Genomic DNA, 13,748 nt, shown 5'->3' with positions numbered 1-13,748 from the left:
CACCTGGTTCCTCTTCCGCCAGGAGTCCTTCTTTCACTGCGCATTCGGTGTCACCGAGCCAGGCTGCTACGGCTTCATCGACGCTGACACTGGGAAGTCGGCCCTGTTTGTGCCCAGGCTTCCTGCCAGCCATGCCACCTGGATGGGAAAGATCCATTCCAAGGAGCACTTCAAGGAGAAGTATGCCGTGGACGACGTCCAGGACGCAGATGAGATTGCCATTGTCCTGACGTCACAGAAGCCCTCTGTCCTCCTCACTTTGCGTGGCGTCAACACAGACAGCAGCAGCGTCTGCAGGGAGGCTTCCTTCGAGGGCATCAGCAAGTTCAAAGTCAACAACACCATTCTTCACCCAGAGATCGTTGAGTGCCGAGTGTTTAAGACGGACATAGAGCTGGAGGTTCTGCACTACACCAGTAAAATCTCCAGTGAGGCCCACTGTGAGGTAATAATGAAGACTGTAAACGTGGGAATGAAAGAATATGAGTTGGAAAGGAAATTTCAATATCCAAAATAATAGAAAGTATAATGAACCCTAAGTCCCCATCAGGTTTTTGTGTTTTGTTTTGTTTGCTAGAGCATTTTATTATTATTATTATTATTATTGTACTTTAAGTTTTAGGGTACATGTGCACAATGTGCAGGTTTGTTACATATGTATACATGTGCCATGTTGGTGTGCTGCACCCATTAACTCGTCATTTAGCATTAGTTATGTCTCCTAATGCTATCCCTCACCCCTCCCCCCACCCCACAACAGTCCCTGGTGTGTGGTGTTCCCCTTCCTGTGTCCATATGTTCTCATTGTTCAATTCCCACCTATGAGTGAGAACATGCGGTGTTTGGTTTTTTGTCCTTGCGACAGTTTGCTGAGAATGATGGTTTCCAGCTTCATCCATGTTCCTACAAAGGACATGAACTCATCATTTTTTATGGCTGCATAGTATTCCATGGTGTATATGTGCCACATTTTCTTAATCTAGTCTATCATTGTTGGACATTTGGGTTGGTTCCAAGTCTTTGCTATTGTGAATAGTGCTGCAATAAACATACGTGTGCATGTGTCTTTACAGCAGCATGATTTATAATCCTTTGAGTATATACCCAGTAATGGGATGGCTGGGTCAAATGGTATTTCTAGTTCTAGATCCCTGAGGAATTGCCACACCGACTTCCACAATTGCTGAACTAGTTTACCGTCCCACCCACAGTGTAAAAGTGTTCCTATTTCTCCACATCCTCTCCAGCACCTGTTGTTTCCTGACTTTTTAATGATCACCATTGTAACTGGTGTGAGATGGTATCTCATTGTGGTTTTGATTTGCATTTCTCTGATGGCCAGTGATGATGAGCATTTTTTCATGTCTTGTTTGGCTGCATAAATGTCTTCTTTTGAGAAGTGTCTGTTCATATCCTTCGCCCACTTTTTGATGGGGTTGTTTGTTTTTTTCTTGTAAATTTGTTTGAGTTCATTGTAGATTCTGGATATTAGCCCTTTGTCAGATGAGTAGGTTGCAAAAATTTTCTCCCATTCTGTAGGTTGCCTGTTCACTCTGGTGGTGGTTTCTTTTGCGTGCAGAAGCTCTTTAGCTTCATTAGATCCCATTTGTCAATTTTGGCTTTTGTTGCCATTGCTTTTGGTGTTTTAGACATGAAGTCCTTGCCCATGCCTATGTCCTGAATGGTATTGCCTAGGTTTTCTTCTAGGGTTTTTATGGTTTTAGGTCTAACATGTAAGTCTTTAATCCATCTTGAATTAATTTTTGTATAACGTGTAAGGAAGGGATCCAGTTTCAGCTTTCTACACATGGCTAGCCAGTTTTCCCAGCACCATTTATTAAATAGGGAATCCTTTCCCCATTGCTTGTTTTTGTCAGGTTTGTCAAAGATAAGATAGTTGTAGATATGCGGCATTATTTCTGAGGGCTCTGTTCTGTTCCGTTGATCTATATCTCTGTTTTGGTACCAGTATCATGCTGTTTTGGTTACTGTAGCCTTGTAGTATAGTTTGAAGTCAGGTAGCGTGATGCCTCCAGCTTTGTTCTTTTGGCTTAGGATTGACTTGGTGATGCGGGCTCTTTTTTGGTTCCATATGAACTTTAAAGTAGGTTTTTCCAATTCTGTGAAGAAAGTCATTGGTAGCTTGATGGGGATGGCATTGAATCTGTAAATTACCTTGGGCAGTATGGCCATTTTCACGATATTGATTTTTCCTACCCATGAGCATGGAATGTTCTTCCATTTTTTTTAATCCTCTTTTATTTCATTGAGCAGTGGTTTGTAGTTCTCCTTGAAGAGGTCCTTCACATCACTTGTAAGTTGGATTCCTAGGTATTTTATTCTCTTTGAAGCAATTGTGAATGGGAGTTCACTCATGATTTGGCTCTCTGTTTGAGAGTCAAGACCCATCAGTGTGCTGTATTCAGGAAACCCATCTCACGCGCAGAGACACACATAGGCTCAAAATAAAGGGATGGAGGAAGATCTACCAAGCAAATGGAAAACAAAAAAAGGCAGGGGTTGCAATCCTAGTCTTGGATAAAACAGACTTTAAACCAACAAAGATCAAAAGAGACGAAGAAGGCCATTACATAGTGGTAAAGGGATCAATTCAACGAGAAGAACCAACTATCCTAAGTATATATGCACCCAATACAGGAGCACCCAGATTCATAAAGCAAGTCCTTGGTGACCTACAAAGAGACTTAGACTCCCACACAATAATAATGGGAGACTTTAACACCCCACTGTCAACATTAGACAGATCAACAAGTCAGAAAGTTAACAAGGATATCCAGGAATTGAACTCAGCTCTGCCCCAAGCAGACCTAATAGACATCTATAGAACTCTCCACCCCAAATCAACAGAATATACATTTTTTTCAGCACCACACCACCACCTGTTCCAAAATTGACCACATAGTTGCAAGTAAAGCACTCCTCAGCAAATGTAAAAGAACAGAAATTATAACAAACTGTCTCTCAGACCACAGTGCAATCAAACTAGAACTCAGGATTCAGAAACTCACTCAAGGCTGGGCGCGGTGGCTCACGCCTGTAATCCCAGCAATTTGGGAGGCTGAGGGTGGGCACATCACAAGGTCAGGAGATCGAGACCATCCTGGCTAACATGGTGAAACCCCGTCTCTACTAAAAATACAAAAAATTAGCTGGGCATAGTGGCGGGCACCTGTAGTCCCAGCAACTCAGGAGGCTGAGGCAGGAGAATGGCGTGAACCCAGGAGGCAGAGCTTGCAGTGAGCCGAGATTGTGCCACTGCACTCCAGCCTGGGTGACAGAGCCAGACTCCATCTCAAAAAAAAAAAAGAAACTCACTCAAAACCGCTCAACTACATGGAAACTGAACAACCTGCTCTTGAATGACTACTGGGTACATAACGAAATGAAGGCAGAAATAAAGGTGTTCTTTGAAACCAACGAGAACAAAGACACAACATACCAGAATCTCTGGGACACATTCAAAGCAGTGTGTAGAGGGAAATTTATAGCACTAAATGCCCACAAGAGAAAGCAGGAAAGATCTAAAATTGACACCCTAACATCACAATTAAAAGAACTAGAGAAGCAAGAGCAAACACATTCAAAAGCTAGCAGAAGGCAAGAAATAACTAAGATCAGAGCAGAACTGAAGGAAATAGAGGCACAAAAAACCCTTCAAAAAATCGATGAATCCAGGAGCTGGTTTTTTAAAAGATCAACAAAATTGATAGACCGCTAGCAAGACTAATAAAGAAGAAAAGAGAGAAGAATCAAATAGACACAATAAAAAATGACAAAGGGGATATCACCACCGATCCCACAGAAATACAAACTACCATCAGAGAATACTATAAACACCTCTACACAAATAAACTAGAAAATCTAGAAGAAATGGATAAAGTCCTTGACACATACACTCTCCCAAGACTAAACCAGGAAGAAGTTGAATCTCTGAATAGACCAATAACAGGCTCTGAAATTGAGGCAATAATTAATAGCTTACCAACCAAAAAAAGTCCAGGACCAGATGGATTCACAGCCAAATTCTACCAGAGGTACAAGGAGGAGCTGGTACCATTCCTTCTGAAACTATTCCAATCAATAGAAAAAGAGGGAATCCTCCCTAACTCATTTGATGAGGCCAGCATCATCCTTATACCAAAGCCTGGCAGAGACACAACAAAAAAAGAGAATTTTAGACCAATATCCTTGATGAACGTTGATGCAAAAATCCTCAATAAAATACTTGCAAACCGAATCCAGCAACACGTCAAAAAGCTTATCCACCATGGTCAAGTGGGCTTCATCCCTGGGATGCAAGGCTGGTTCAACATACGAAAATCAATAAACATAACCCAGCATATAAACAGAACCAAAGACAAAAACCACATGATTATCTCAATAGATGCAGAAAAGGCCTTTGACAAAATACAACAACCTTCATGCTAAAAACTCTCAATCAATTAGGTATTGATGGGACGTATCTCAAAATAATAAGAGCTATCTATGACAAACCCACAGCCAATATCATACTGAATGGACAAAAACTGGGAGCATTCCCTTTGAAAACTGGCACAAGACAGGGATGCCCTCTCTTACCACTCCTATTCAACATAGTGTTGGAAGTTCTGACCAGGGCAATCAGGCAGGAGAAGGAAATAAAGGGCATTCAATTAGGAAAAGAGGAAGTCAAATTTGTCCCTGTTTTGCAGATGACATGATTGTATATCTAGAAAACCCCATCTTCTCAGCCCAAAATCTCCTTAAGCTGATAAGCAACTTCAGCAAAGTCTCAGGATACAAAATCAATGTACAAAAATCACAAGCATTCTTATACACCAATAACAGACAAACAGAGAATTTGCTAGAGCATTTTAAAGTCAAATCCCAGATATCATGTCATTGTACCTGTAAATACCTCAGTAGATATTTCAGTTGAAGAGAACTACTTTTACTTTTACATAACCACCATGCCAATATCACAACCATTATCACAAATGAATCGTAACTCCTTAATGTCATGCATATCTAGTCCATATTGATCCTAACCTCTTTTTAGCATTGGTTTGTTCAAGTCGGGATCCACACAGAGTCCATACCTTGCACTTGGCTGCAACTGGAAGCAGCATGTCGTGAAGCTGAGCTCTGGGGAGATCTCACCCCTGTCTACAAACTGCTCGACCTTCCCTCCACCCCCATCCTAAGACCCTGGATTGGCCTTGCTGCCGCCTCCTGTGTGGACCAGGGTAGCTCTTGGAGGGATAAGCTAGAAGCCAGAGGCCACAGCCCAGTGCACCAGGAAGCTCTCAGCCAGGAGCAGCCACCCACACGAGTGTGCTAGGAAGCTTTCAGCCAGGAGCAGCCACCCGCAGGGTGCTGAGTGGCACCGGGTCAGTGTGTGTGCCTGCTGTGCTCATGCTGTGCACCTGCCGTGCATGCCCACCTGTGGCTGCCCACAGGACATACAGAGGGGAGACAGTGCCCGCCGGGGAAGCCATCTGATCTGTGGGCCCCTGAGAGCTTAGAGCAGGGGGGTGGGGATGAGGACTGAGATAGCAAGAACGAGAGATGGAATCTGTTCCTGAAGGGACCGAGTGGGGAGAGAGGGGTCACGCCCTCTGAAGATGGTGGGAAGATGGGTGTCTAGGGAAAGTGTCACATCATAGGGTATCCCTGTCAGATTTGAGGAGGGCGCCCCCGATTGCCGGTGCCCAGGCTGACACCCCTGGGGACATCTGCAGCCAGAGAGATGGACTAACACTTCTTCCTCCTGGAGCTCCCTCTCCAGGGCGGGATCACTCTGTGTTGCAGTTTTGTGATCCTTGTCCTGGAGAGCCTGGAGGCGCCTTCTTGGGGACCACGTCTCATTTATCTGCGCGGTGTCAGACCCACCGTGGGTGTCAGGAAACGTGTGTGGTTGGGTGCGATAGATGGATGGAAAAGAGAAGAAAAGGTTTTAAGCTATTTTTCTGCCATCTTTTGTGTCACTGGGAACTTGAGAATTCTTAACTAGTCGGGGAATAAAAATCTCTTCTAAAGCCAGAAAAAAAAAAAGCGACTTCTGATAATCTGGCAAGCTTAGCTAATGTGGAAAGGCTGTCCTTCCATATGATAAACATAGAAACACTGGAGAAAATATAACAAAAAGAAAAAATTAAATATGTAACCAAACTATTCAATAATAATAAAAGGAGCCAGGCGCGGTGGCTCACATCTGTAATCCTAGCACTTTGGGAGGCTGAGGCAGACAGATGGCTTGAAACTATTAGTTTGAGACCAGCCTGCTCAACATGGTCAGACCCCATCTCTACAAAAAATACAAAAAATAAAATAAAATTAGCCAAGTGTGGTGGTATGTGCTTGTAGTCCCAACTACTTGAGAGGCAGAGGTGGGAGGATCACCTCAGCCTGGGGAGGTCAAGGTTGCAGTGAGCCATGATCACACCACTGCACTCCAGCCTGGGCAATAGAGTGAGACCTTGTCTCAAAAATAATAATAATAACAATAATAAAAGAAAATTCTCGGGTCCAGGAATAGAGCAGGAAATGAAAGGCAGGGTGAGGAACAGCAGACAAAGCCAAAGAACTCCCAGAAGGATCAGAAACTGGCAAAAACCGTAGGGACAAGAGGCATTCCTGTACTTCAGGTTCCTGCAAGGCAAGGTGCTGAACTTGAATCCCTACTAAAAGCTAGTGATGAAAAATGCCATCATACCATAAAATTGGACTTGAAATACTCTTCTGTTGGCCTGGATACATGGTAAGAAAGCTACCCATCAGGTGTCATGGCTAAAAGTTTAGACTCATAAGAAATCGTTGGCCTTAAATTGACACAATCCAATTGATGGGACACTTGAAGCCAAGAAATTATCACAAAAACAGATCCAGAATTGGTAAAAATCCACTGAGCTTTAGAAGAAACAAACTCAGATCATCCTATAAAGAAGAAGATATATCTCAAGTCATGCAGACTCAACTTTCACTAAGAATGAGTTTACTACGGAAAATAATTTTGAACCACATGAGTTAAGCCACATAAAAGAAAGTCAGAAGATGCAATAAATAGTAGGAATTCGCAATAGAAAATGGCAAATAAAACAGTATAAAAATGTTAAATAAATGTTTTTATATTTAAAGAGAGAAGGAGCATAAACACAATGCATTATTAAAATATTTTAAATAATCGTTTTAATTTTTTTAAGAATTAAAAACATTTTTTAACCAAATAGAAATCTTGATAATGAACACATAGTCACTGAAATAAGTACATACGAACCTTCATATTTAATGGTTGGGCCAAAAGCAGATTATTCATAGCTGAGGAAATAATTAATGAATTAGAAAACGGAGCTGATGAAGATGTTGGAATGCATCATATGTGGCAACAGAATGGAAAATACAAAAGTTAAGGCCTGGCATGGTGGCTCATGCCTATAATCCTATCACTTTGGGAGGCCAAGGCAGGAGGATTGCTTGAGTTTAGGAGGTTGAGACCAACCTGAGCAACGTAACAAGATCCCATCTCTACAACACAATTTTAAAACTTAGCTGGGCATGATGACAAGTACCTATAGTCCCAGCTACTCAGGAGGCTGAGGGGGGAGGATCTGTTGAGCCCGGGATACTGAGGTTGCAGTGAGTTGTGATCATGCCACTACACTCCAACCTGGATGATGGAGCAAGACCTTGTCTAAAAAAAATAAAGAAAGAAAGAAAAAAAAAGAAAACAGAAAAAAAGAGTTAAGAGAACTGAAGCGGAGAGAAAGACGGGCCCACTTGGGTCTAAAAAAAAATTGTAGGAGAACACAGAGAGTGAGGGGAAAAGCAATATTGAAATAGAAATCGAATAATAACTTTTTCAGAACTTAAGAATGACTTAAATTCTCACATCAAAAGATCATTCCTAGCAATGAAAAAAACAACAAAATTCTCCTACATATACTGTAGGGAAGTAACAAAATAGGAAATGCAAGAGAAAATATCCATATCACCTAGAGAAACGAGATTACTCACAAAAGAATGACCATTACATCGAAAAGTCTCCCCATTCATTATAATAGATGCCAGAAAACAATGGAACGATTTCTGCAAAGAGCTAAGGAAAAATATTTGTCCATCTATATTCCCACACTCAACTAAATTCTCATGAGAAAAAATGAGGGCAAAGTAAATATATCTTCGGGCAAAAAAAAAACTGAGTTTCTAAGTTCTCACTTAAACTGCTTCTAAAGAATATAGTTCAGCTAAAAGAACCCAAAACCCAGATGTAAAGAGGTGCATTAAAGAAGCAAGGAAAAGAAAAGAAATTGGCAAACTTGTGAGTAAAGCTAATGTATTGATATTTAAAAAATAATATTGACCAGTGTTGGTGGAGGTGATTAAAAACAGTTCAAACTAAGGAACCAAAACTTGGAAATAGAGATGGAATGAAGCTAAGAATCTTTTATTGTTTAAAAAGAGATTAAAGAAATTGATTTATTTTAGACTTTGGACTGTATATATGTTAAAGTGTAAAGGCAACTACTAAAAGGATAGAAATAGAATGTAGAACTTCTACAGAGAAGCAAAATAGGAAATAAGTAAAATGCAATTAATCATATAGATGGCAGAAATGGAGGAAGAAAAAAAGGGGAGGGGAGAAGGCAAAAAATAGAAAACACAAAGTAAAATGATTTTTTAAAGCAGCACAAATATACCCCAATAAATGTAAATAAACGTAACTTTCCTCTGAAAAGATAAACTATTAGATTGTTCTGCTTTCTATCCCAATAGATTTTGTTTACAAAGGACAGGCCTGAAAGTAAGGACACAGAAAGATTTAAAATGAAGGGATTAAAACATTGTATATCACATAAATGTTAGTCCAAAGATTTTCTTCACGGCATTAACAGGCTACTTCAAAAATTCACATAGAAGAATAAGGGAACAAGAAGAAACATGAATATTGGGAAGAAGATGAACAAGGAAAGGATTTGCCTGACTAAGCATCAAGACTTCTTTTAAATCACAATAACTAGAACACTGTCATATTGGCATGGCAATAGACAAATGAACCAATATCCAAACTACACACATATGGAGATTTAGCAGTGTTACAAATCAGTGGGAAAAGGAAAGACTAGTCAGTCAATGGTGTGGGACACTTGGCTATCCATTTGGAAGTTAATAAAAGTGGATACATCCTTGTATCAAGCCATATGCAAAAAAAAGTGAATTCCATATGAATTTAAAACATTAATCTGAAAAGCAAACTTTTTAAACATTTAGAAAAGATTCTAAATTAGGGGAAATATCTTTGTGACATTGGGAGAGGAAGACATAAAAAACCAAAACCCATAAAGAAAAAGTTTTTGAATAGAATATGCCTAAAAATATTAAACAAAAGGTTTGATATATTTGAGTACATGACAAAAAGAAAATGTTAGAATGACAAAATAAAACATAAAGTTAACACTTCACAAATTTGCATATCATCCTTGCACAGACAGGGTCCATGCTAATCTTCTCTGTATCGTTCCAATTTTAGTGTATGTGCTGCAAAAGTGAGCACAAAACATAAAGTTAACACATGAGTGAGAGACCAGAAAAGATGTTTGCAATGTGTATGACAAATAATAGGTTAGTATCCAAAATATGTAAATAACCATGACGTTTGTTTGAGTGCAGAGTCTCAATTCACAGGGAAGGAATATGAAGCTGTCTACCTAATACCCAATAAGGGAGCAGTTGGTAAGGCGTATAAGAAGGATGCAAAACTGGTGATGGAGTATCTCGCCATTTGTGATGAATGTTACATTACAGAAATCAAGATGCAATTGAATGAGAAAGGGGAATTTACAATTGAGCCCGAAGGGAAAACATTTCGGCTAACAAAAGATGTGGCCAAACGTGATGAGATTCCAGAAAACACTCTATGTGGAAGAAGTTGTTCTGAATGTAACTGAACCCTCCTTCAGCCTGTGCAGGATCATGTATATGGTATTTGAACATATATTCCATGTAAGAGAAGGAGATGAACAGAGAACATTCCTCAGTTTCCCTGCTATAGTCACTCTATTCAAATGTTATACCCTCTCACTGAGCCAAAACCATTCATGCCATTTATCAAGGAATTATCGGAAGCCCTGACCAGGCACAGGTTGTCTCACAAAGTAGATGATTCCTCTGGGTCAATTGGGAGACACTATGCCAGGACTGATGAGATTGGTGTGGCTTTCAGTGTCACCATTGACTTTAACACAATGAACAAGACCCCCCACACTGCAACTCTGAGAGACTGAGATGCAATGTGACAGATAACAGCAGAGGTCTCTGAGCTGCCTAGCATAGTCCGAAATCTGACCAGTGGCAGCACCATATGGGCCAATGTGGTGGCCAGGTATCCTCTCTTTGCAGAGCAATGATACAGGAGGTAGAAAGAAATTATTTAGGCAGATTTAGTTAGAAAGAAATTATTTAGACAGATAGTGAGGGCAAACGAGTCCTTAGCAGAGCTTCCCTTCAAACAAAAAGCAGCCCAAAAAATCATTTCTTTTCCAACAAAGAGCAGCCTGAAAAATCAAGCTGCAAATATAGATAAGCAAGCTGGAAGCTTGCACAGGGGAATGCCAGCAGCTGTACCAATAGGAAAGGGCTACCTGGGGGCTAGGCGTGTGCACCATGGAAGCTCCATCTTCCATTTTTTGTTAGCACGTGTACATTAAGAAAAAAATGGGCAACATGGCACAGCTCAGGCAGGGAACCCACTTGCATAATAGAAGATTGGCGCGGGGGCGGCCAGAGATTTGTGCCATAGGCAAATGGCACACCTGGTCCTAACCAGTTTTTTGCACTCTATGTAAATCAGACACCACCTCCCCACCAGCTCATCTATAAAAACCCCTGCATTTTGCTGTGGACCAGCAACCTATTGTTTCAGGACAACTCTGTGTAGCAGAGAGCTATTCTCTTTCTTTTCCCAATTAAATTTCCGCTGTTAACCTCACTCATTGTGTGTCCACATCCTTGATCTCCGTGGCTGTGAGACAACAAACCTCAAGTATTTTCCCAGACAATGAGGCCACTTCAACAAGAGACTGGTAAAAAAAAAAGAGACAATCAAGGAATAAGGACAATTTTTGGTGATGTGCATTAATTGAATAAATAACACATCATATCCACTTTATAAAAGAGAACAGCATTGTGATTACTCCCAGTAACTGTATTCTATCTTCAGTGGCTGTCTGATTTTATCCCCACAATCAAAATTGAAGGAATTCTGAAAAGAAAAAAATCTTAACCTTGGGGGTTAAGATTTCAACATAGGAATTTGGAGGGGGACAAAAATGTTCTATCTGTAGCAAGATCTAAAAGCACAATTGCCCACTTAATCTCTAATTGATAGAGTAATATTAATATTTAATATACAGTTTACTTGTTAAATGCAGTTCCAAGCACTTTACATGTTTGGATGGTGGCACTCTTGTGTACTGGATTATTTCCTTCGGCTCATACAAACACCTCCTAGTATCTCTCATTAAAAACAAAACCACACCCCTTTTAAACTCTCATAAACCTCCAGATGCTTCTCCATTTCTCTGTACTTTTTCATTTGTTTAGGGTTGTCTACAAACATTACGTCCACTTATTCATTTTCCACTTACTCTTTACTCACTACAAGCTGAGTTTCACCTCCACTACTACACAGCAATTACTCTTGTCTACGTCACCTGTAATCTCCATGTTACCAAATCCTATGAGCACATTTCTGCCCTCGTTTCAGTTGATTCCATAGTAGCACTCCACATAGTCAATCACTCCTACCATTTTGGAACTGCCTCCTATATTGGCTTTTGTGACACTCTTTAGTCTTGGTTTTCATTATATACCATTGCCTACTCCTTGCCTGTCTCCTTTACTCCTCTTCTACCCAATCTTTAAATGTTGGCATTTCTCAAACCCCAGTGGCAGCACTCCTTCTTTTTCTATACTCGTTCTCCTGATATAACCCAGTCGTTCTCAACAGGGTGTGATTTTGCCCCCTAGAGGACATTTGCCAATGACTAGAGACGTGTTTTACTGTGACAACTGGGAGTATGTCACTGGCATCTAAAGGACAGAGGCTGGAAATACTGCTAAACATTGATAGTGAGTATACAATCCTAAAATGCACAGCACAGCCTCCCACAACTAAGAATTATCTGTTCCAAAGTGCTGCTGGTACATTGAGAAACCCTGCCCATCCAGGCTTTGCCTTTTTACTGTCTGTAGCAGACAGTATGTCTTGTCTTCTGGTATCCATTCTCCCCTTCTTTTTAGTAATGGAATTGACATTTCATCAGGTAGCATATGGCCATCCAGTTTATAGAGTCTATGTTACAGCCTCTCTTGCAGCTAAATAACATGTGTTACCCCTGGGTCATTTCCTTAAAAAGAAGGTGCACCTTTTTCCCTATTTCTGAATGATAGGATGTGGTCTTGGTGCTAATGAACAAATTTCCACCATACAGAGAAAAATAATATTCAAGGGATGACAAATAAAAGTGCCGTGAATCCATGAATGACCTTGTGGAGTGGAGCTGTCTAACTAGATCACCCACCTATCTCTGAACTATGACATGAATGATAAAGAAACTTGTGCCTTGTTTGATCCACTATATTTGGGTGCCTCATTTTAAAAATCTTAATTGATCTCCCACTGACATACCATCTATATAATACCTGATGGAGCTATAATTTGTAATCACTACCTTGAGTTCCTCTCTAAACTTCAGATTTATAAATTAACTACCTACTTGATATGTATTCTTGCATATCTCCCAGAATCTCAAACTTAACATTTTCAAAATGAAGCTATTGATTTCACCACCAAACCACCCCTCTTTGGCCTTTCCTCCACTCAATAAATGGCTAGAAATTGTAAGTCATCCTTCATCACCCTCTTTCAACCCCAAATATATGCCTTCATTTTTGCTTCCAAAATAAGCATGATATATGCTCATTTTCTTATAGCTATTTCTACCATCTTGGTTCACGCCACTACCATCTCTCTCCTGGACCATTGTGATAGCCTCTGCACTGGGCTTCCTGTATTTTGCTTTGCTCCTCCGATTCATTTTCCACAGAGAAGCTAGAGGAAATCTTTCTAAAATAACAATCAGATAATCACATGCTTTTCACAAGACTTTTCAAAGTCTACCTAATGCACTTAAAATAGAACTCATAATTCTTACCCAGAGTCTACAAAGATCAGCATAATCTAATCCTTGTATAGCTTCATCTTGGGCCACTCTTGCCTTTTACACCTGATGCCCAAGCCACACTGGTCTCCTTTCAGTTCATCACACAAAGCTCTTTCCTGCCTCAGGACCTTCACTCATACTGTTCCTTCTGTCTTAAGTGCATTGATCCCTCCTTTCTGCATGGTTGACCCACCTCCTTCTGCAATTTCCTATCTTCACAGATGCCTCCAGGGCCAAGCCAAATAAGCTTCTTCCCTCTCCCCTTGTTATTCTCTGTTAATGTGCCCTGTTTATTTCCTTTATGAAACTTATCACCATTTCTTATTATATACATATACGTATGTGTGTGTTTTGTCTGCCTCTCCCACAAATACATGGATTCTGGTTGTTTTATTCACCAATATGTATTTGGTATTAACATTGCCAGGCACACAGTAGGTACTCAAGATTATGTGTGTATGACTGTGTGTGGTCAGTTGTTCATTTGTATTATTGAATGAAATAATGTTTCAGCAAAGCATGGTTTAC

The 13,748-nt window shown here is 40.4% G+C and overlaps 1 protein-coding gene, 1 non-coding gene and 1 pseudogene across 5 annotated transcripts in view; 2 read left to right on the top strand and 1 right to left on the bottom strand.

The window, feature by feature from the left end:
* The first annotated feature begins 142 nt into the window (after nt 1–142).
* The window catches only part of LOC134808976 (xaa-Pro dipeptidase-like), a 31,429-nt gene continuing 17,823 nt past the window's right edge, over nt 143–13,748 (top strand). For all 4 annotated transcript variants that reach the window (XR_010153346.1, XM_063799879.1, XM_063799878.1 and 1 more), the window contains exon 1: nt 143–445. Coding sequence is in view for 3 of the 4 variants with exons in the window: in XM_063799879.1 (XP_063655949.1) it covers nt 143–445 (303 nt within the window). In the remaining variant the exon portion in view is untranslated. The remainder of the gene's footprint in view (nt 446–13,748) is intronic.
* Nucleotides 6,704–10,457, top strand: LOC468412 (glycine--tRNA ligase-like; annotated as a pseudogene).
* Nucleotides 9,440–9,550, bottom strand: LOC112206232 (U6 spliceosomal RNA). The gene has a single exon (XR_002940416.1). It is a non-coding gene; the product is annotated as a U6 spliceosomal RNA (small nuclear RNA).

This window comes from Pan troglodytes, chromosome 19 (assembly GCF_028858775.2).
Source record: "Pan troglodytes isolate AG18354 chromosome 19, NHGRI_mPanTro3-v2.0_pri, whole genome shotgun sequence".
Lineage (NCBI taxonomy): Eukaryota > Metazoa > Chordata > Mammalia > Primates > Hominidae > Pan > Pan troglodytes.
The sequence above is the reverse complement of the archived record's forward strand: the minus strand, read 5'-3'. Positions and strand labels throughout refer to the sequence as shown.